This window comes from Bidens hawaiensis, unplaced genomic scaffold (genome assembly GCF_021521415.1).
Source record: "Bidens hawaiensis isolate Kalapana, Puna unplaced genomic scaffold, B.hawaiensis_p1.1 tig00057794_1, whole genome shotgun sequence".
NCBI lineage: Eukaryota > Viridiplantae > Streptophyta > Magnoliopsida > Asterales > Asteraceae > Bidens > Bidens hawaiensis.
In genome coordinates, this window is record NW_027500422.1 from 84,287 (window position 1) to 91,228 (window position 6,942).

At 35.5% G+C, this 6,942-nt stretch overlaps 1 protein-coding gene across 1 annotated transcript; it reads right to left on the reverse strand.

The window, feature by feature from the left end:
* Positions 1-638: 638 nt before the first annotated feature.
* LOC143602037 (uncharacterized) lies at positions 639-1,334 on the reverse strand. The gene has a single exon (XM_077079284.1). It carries the CDS (start codon positions 1,332-1,334, stop codon positions 639-641), a length of 696 nt encoding a protein of 231 aa, XP_076935399.1.
* Between the last annotated feature and the right edge of the window lie 5,608 nt (positions 1,335-6,942).

Sequence of the window (6,942 nt, forward strand, 5' to 3'; positions counted from 1 at the left end):
ATTAATCAATTGACACACCTGTCCAGTTTGCTGGTGTTTGTGTGTGTTCAAATCAGTGAACTGTCCAGGGCACTGGTTCGAGCCCCCCTGGACAGTTTTTGTTTTTTTGTTTTTAAATTGTATTAATGATTTAAATGCTTTATTAATTCATTTATAACTAATATTAAATACAAAATAAACATTATTTTATTAAACCGACATCTTTGAGTTTATGTTTCTTGTCAATTAACCCCGTTACAAGCTTTCGTTTATGTATGTGTGTGTGTGTATATATATATAATGTATGTATTATAAGTATAATTAATTATACACCGACATTATTTTATTAAAACCCTACATCATTATTGATGGTTCTTGTCGTTGAACGTCTTTACAAATTTATATACATACATATATATATATTTATATGTGTGTGTGGTGTATATATATATATATATATATTATGTTTATTAGTTTTAAACAAAAATATAATAAATGTTGTAATTGATCAAACAAATCATCGATTCTCGTCAGTGGGTACCGATTCTTAATGGTAAGCTTGTTCAATTCTCGGTAATCGATACACATTCGAAAGGAACCACCTTTCTTCTTCACGAATAAGACTGGGCTCCCCAGGGTGAGAAGCTTGGTCTTATGAATCATTTGTCTAATAGCTCTTGGAGTTGATTGGATAGTTCTTGCATTTCTGATGGTGCTAGTCTATATGGGGATCGAGCTATTGGAGCAGCATCCTGAACTAAATCGATCTTCAATTCAACTTGTCTTGGAGGAGGTAATCCAGGTAAATCTTCAGGGAAAACATCAAGAAAATCACGAACTACATGAATATCGTCGATCTTTCGCTCCTTAGCCTTTGTGTCGAGCACATTGACGAGGAAAGCCGGGCTTCCTTTCCTTAGCATTTTTCGGGTTTTCATGACACTAGAGAGTTTCAACTCTGTGTTACACTGATCTCCTTGAATTGCTAGACATTCACCAGTTGGGGTTGGTAAAGGAACCAGCTTTTTGGAACATACGATTTCGGTTCCATTCTTGGATAACCATTCCATACCTACTACTATGTTAAAGACGCCTAGTTCTATGGGTAAAAGATCGATTGAGAACTTATGGTTTTCTAACAAAATTTTAAAATTGTGAACGACTTCACTTGTTTCGATTAGTTTCCAATTTGCTAATTCAATTGAGAAACTGATGTCTAACTTACTGGGTTTAATACCAAGCAGAGGTTTAAATTGATTAGAAACAAAGTCAAACAGTACAAAAGCGTAGTGATTATTGACGAGAAACGTACCGGTGACTACAGATGAGTCCTTCAGGGCTTTCGTTGCATTCATCTCGAATGCCTTGCCTCTAGTTTTTTGAATATTGAGTATGGGTCACTCTCTCTTGAAATGCCCTACAACGCCACATTCGAAACATCCAGGAGTTTGGTTTCTCGTAGATGTTGTGATCCTTACATAACAGTCGAGAGCCACATGACCGAGTCGGTTGCACTTCTAGAACTCACCACCATGGATCCTTCCACACTTGCTACAAGAAGATCCCTATCCTAAGCTTCCTCATGGTCCTCTTGCATTTGCTGCAAACATCCTTCCTGCTCCTTGGTTTCTCTTGAACTGACCTCCTGAGTTACCATTCCATTTCCGTTTGAGCTTGCCGGGTTTCTGATTCTCAGTAGCTGCTTTTCGTTCAGGTTCTGCGGTGACAGCTTTCTTTTCTGAATTTTTCAGAGTTCCCATTAGGACTGCATCATCAGTTAAAGACTTTGGCAGTTCTCAGACTGACTTGATGGTGGTTGGTTTGGAGGACGTAACCATTCCTCGGATTTCCGGAGCTAATCCCCAGATGTACCTCTCAATTCTTGCATATTTTGGCATAACCAGTCGGGGTACCAGTCGTTCCAATGCCTTGAATCAGGAAGTATATCTTCTGTTATCGGCACCTTCCATCTTTAACTGCCATAAGTCATATTCTATTTTCTGGAGTTCATTTAGGGGACAATATTCTTTCAATAACATTTCTTTCAATTCTTCCCAGGTTAGATGGTTAGCGATATCTTCTCCAAGGTTTTGAATTATGGAGTTCCACCACTCGAGTGCTTCATCACGGAATGAACATACACCATATTTTATCCTTTCTAGAGGAGTGCAATCACTGATTTTCATGACGGATTCCATTTTCTCGATCCATCGGATAGTTTCCAAAGGTCCTTCGGCACCGGTAAATTATTTCGGGCCACAACCTTGAAAATTTTTGTATGAGCACTCGCGTACCGTGCTACCTGAGGGGTTTCCGTTTAGTGTTTCAGTTATAGGAGTTTCTCCGGTTATGTTATTAGTTATATTTCGGGTGTTTCGGCTTGAGTTGCGGTTAGCCTCATGTTGCTCGAGTTCCGTGTTCACATGTTGAGCGATTAATTGAGCTAACTCTTCTTGAGAAGATGGTAATCCAGATGCTTGGTTGGTAGTAGTTCGTCTTGTTTTAGGCGCCATAATTTCTTTTAGAAAAAAAAATATAATTTGTTTGTTAAAAAAAAATATTTCTAAACTAGAGATATTAATATAACATGAATCATAACACTTATATACATTCAACCATACAAAAGAGGGGGGTTTATATTGTTACCAAACATACAAAATTAGGTGTAATACATACTACACCTTATAATCACCACATAAGTACCTAAAAGTTAACCTGCCCAAAAGACAACGAGTTTAAGTTTAATTACACAACTACTACCAAATATAATGTATGAGCCCTATCTAATGAAGGCTCATAAGATAACAAACACTCGGCTTGATCACCTCATTCTTGGATTCCAACCCGTCCACCCTTTGCCTAGTCTGTTCTCCCTTGTTCTCCACATCAAAGATATAGTGACACACAACATTGTAAGACTGGTCATCACTATGTTTATTTTGTTCCAGTGCGGTGACGCGTGCGAGGATGTCAAGAATAACAACCTCGTACTCGGCTACCTTTCTTTCCAAGAAAGCTAGCTTGCCGAGTCCTCCAGGGGCCCGACCCCTAACCGGCTCCTGAGGAGGCGGTGGTGGTGGTGGGGCCACGGTAGTCGGAACAGCTGTGGAGGTGGTGGCTTCAAAGTTGTGGCGGGACCTTTTCCTAGAGTATACCTTTAAAGGGGTCACTCTAGAACTAGGCCCCTCACACTGTGGGGCCCTCGGTGAGCGGATGACTGATGTGCTTGAAGTAGTTATAAAATAAATAACTAAAATTATACTAATCTAGGCACTAAGTAATAATTCTAGACTCTTAACTTAACCAAACTACTAACCGGCAAGTGAACCGGTCGACTCTGGTACAGCTAAGTAAGTCCGGATATCGAACCCACGAGACTCTTTAAATTACGTAATTTAACTAATTAGACTCGACTAACTGACACGGCTATTTGATTATTATTATAAGGGGGTTTTAAACTAATTATTAATTAACTATACCTAACCCTAATTAAATAAAATAAAATATAATAAACTATTAAAACACTTAGATTAACTCAGATGATGAAAATAACTACCTAGGCTAGAATCCCCAATGTTACGACAATTAATCAAATGGGAAACTTAAGTTATGGAACTGGGATCGTAGAATAGACCCTTGACAGAAAACCCGAACATGACCATTGACCTTCAAGAAGACACCTATGGATTTCTAACAAGTTTTAAGACTCACCAGTTTTATAAATTAAACTTCCTTACGGTTATTTAATAATTTATGTCTAAGTATCTTTATGGCGAAATCCTACCTTACAGCGTGGAAATCAAAGATAGTTAAGAAGACTCAATTGACTTAATAGACTAAGCTGACAATCAAACCTAGACGGACTCCTTACGAAGAACTAAATCTAGCAATCCTGACCAACAAAGATCTATCAATAACCTATCACCTTACAACTTTCTAGGCTAGCAACTCACTTTTGTCTATTTAATTGATTTTATTGTTTCTATGATTTTAATGCATATCAATCATAAACTAGTCAAGAACACACAGTATATGACCTAACAAAACCCTATCCTATGAAACAATCACTAAGGGTAATGTGAAACAATAAATCCAAGTAAATAAAACCAAGCAATCATACACATCAAGTAATTCAAACTCACCACTTTACTTAGAACATAAAATCCATAACGAAAAGAAATCCCAATCAAAATCGAACCGAACAAAGGTTCATCACGACCTAGGTAGTTTATGAGGTTTAGCCTAGCATCATGTAATCTAAATCAAACAAAGCAAATAAAACTGAAAACATGGTGAAATAATAAAGAACGAAAGATTAAAGGCGATAAAACCCGTAGTCTTCGATCATGAACGTAAAGCTCTTCACCGGCTGTTCTCGTGCCTTCAAAATCACCAAAAGACTCGAAAGTATTCTCCAAGAAACTTCAAATTCGTCTGGTGGCAGCAGGGTATGTCAGGTTTAAGTTAAAATTGTTTAAATAGCGAAAACCAGGCCCGAGAATAACCAAAAACGAATTAAAAACCATCAGTAGTGATTAGGCGCCGCGCCAAGGGCTTTTTGCCTTTCCCCTAGGCGCGGCGCGGCGCGCTTCTTCAAGGGGGCCGGTCAGACCGGCACGGTCTGACCGGATCTCTGTTCCGGTTCTTCCTGACGCGTTCCAGATCTCCGTTTGGGCTCGTTTCAGCTCGTTTTTCGCCCTTTTTAATCACGATCAAATCCCGGAACCTACGACACACAAAAACGTTAGTAGTATACAAATCTTGACTAAAAACGAATAAAAACTATTAATATATTAAATAAAATAAACAAGGGAAACATATATATTTAGCATTATATCAATGAAAATCGGTGATAAAGGAGCCTCCTCTGAGCTATCATCACTAACAATCACATATGGTGCCATCTGTCACATAATAATTAATGTTAGTAACGAATATATATATCACATAATTATTACCTTTCTGTTCATGTGACGAGGAAAAGAGCGCGTGTTTGAATACCTAGTTATAGTTTGAAAACTTTAAATTTTTCTAATTCTCTATAACGATTGGCTCTGATACCAACTTCTGTCCCACCCCGAAAACCTTAATTTAAACAGCGGAAGACTTTTGACCAAGTCGTTCGGGTTGTGACAGTTGCCGTTAGCCAATCATAATAAAGTGTAGTACAATAATAATCAAAGTTGACTTTTCAAAGAAACTTTATTATTATTAAAAAAATATAAGTAAAAACATGTATATAAACACGGTTATTAAACATCCCAGTTTATCCCCATATTCAAACACTGCCCGCCTCTTTTCCTCCAATGTCACGAAGCCATCAGTTACTTGAAAAGCATATTAAAAATCGTATGTCAACACATTGTGTTGGTGAGTTTCCCTTTATAAAAAAAATAGTTCATATATATATATATATATATATATATATATATATATATATATATAAGAAAAACAACATCCATATAATGATCTTTTGTCATTATATACCAATATCAATTCGTGTGTAATCGTCACTACACCCGAATTATATTAAAAACATCCTACATATAATGATCTACCATCAGTATAACACAAACCCATGTGTAATAATTTACCGTCATTACATCACAAAAATAATAGGCATTTTACTTCTTAAACAAATCGTGTTGTTATAGACGAGCAAAGAATACAACATTACGTATGACTATCATAGTTGATAACCTGACACATACCAGAATCAAAATACAGCTACTTCTAACCCAAAGCGATGGAAGTGGGTGGCGTCACCCCGATAGATCTACCCATATTTCTGTGCCCCTTTTTAGGGTTAACCTGGGTTTGACACGATTTGTAAAATAAAATGCCTATACAATATCAAATGAATTCCATATTAAATAAAGAACATGCTTCCCCCCCAAAACATAATTAAATATCGATTAAAATAGTTTCAGTTAAAAACGAGGGGGGGGGGTGTTCGATAGAGAAACTCACGTGTCCTATATTATTACACGTTTTGTTAATAAAAACTTGGTTCTAGTTTTTATACAAAATTCTTTTTAGTTTAACAGTCCTACTCTAGTATTCACATAAGCACATTAGCAAATAAACGAGCACACATAGTTCGGTTTTCCGTTAACTATTATTTAATTAATTAAATTAATTAATAAATAATTAAAATATAATAAAATATTTTAAGTTTCAGTTGCTGGAAATTTTTAAGAAAATATTAATCTTTTATTTTTCAATAAGCTTGTCGGTTTCGTCGGTTTTGTCGGTTTAATGTTTAAAATTTGAATTGTTTCGGTTTTTCGTTTAAATTGTAACTTATAAATAATGTAGATTACTTGTTACATATATATTAATAAAGTTTTACAAGTTAACTTTGGTAAATATATTATTTTCATTTTTGTTAATATTTTCTTAAAATAGCAAATTTTTAACGTTTTCGTGTCGGTTTTCGCGACACGAACCGTTTAGGACTAAATTTTATTATTTTGTCCTTTTCCCTTGTATTACCTTTTGTTAAACATGAGTATTTTACAAATTTAGTGGCTGTTTTAAAACAGTCCCTAATAGTCGTGTCGGTTTCGTTTAAAAATCCGATTTTTCGACTGTTAACATTACCGACAAGTCAAATAAGTTGAGCATGTTTACACTAATCATCTTATGAAATAATCACACATATAATAACACATAATTCATCATAAATTCCAGTTTTCATCATATAAATTCACAAGACACGTTTAAACAAGTTTTAAGTTCCTAGTTCATATTCTAAATTTGTTAATAATGTTACCAATCAAGTTGGTTGTTCTTTTATGAACAACTACCATTATATAACCCTAGATTCCAGATTTTTATCTTATTTTATGAGTTTAAAATATGCCAAAACATTACTTTTAAATAAAGTGTTCTTATTCCATTTTAGAAGAATCTAGTTTTCATGATCCAAGGTAAGTATCTGTTTAAGAATTAAGTATGAAC

Bases quoted from the DNA above. Each gene is read 5' to 3' on its own strand.
- LOC143602037 (XM_077079284.1), bottom strand. From the start codon at position 1,334: ATGAATGCAACGAAAGCCCTGAAGGACTCATCTGTAGTCACCGGTACG.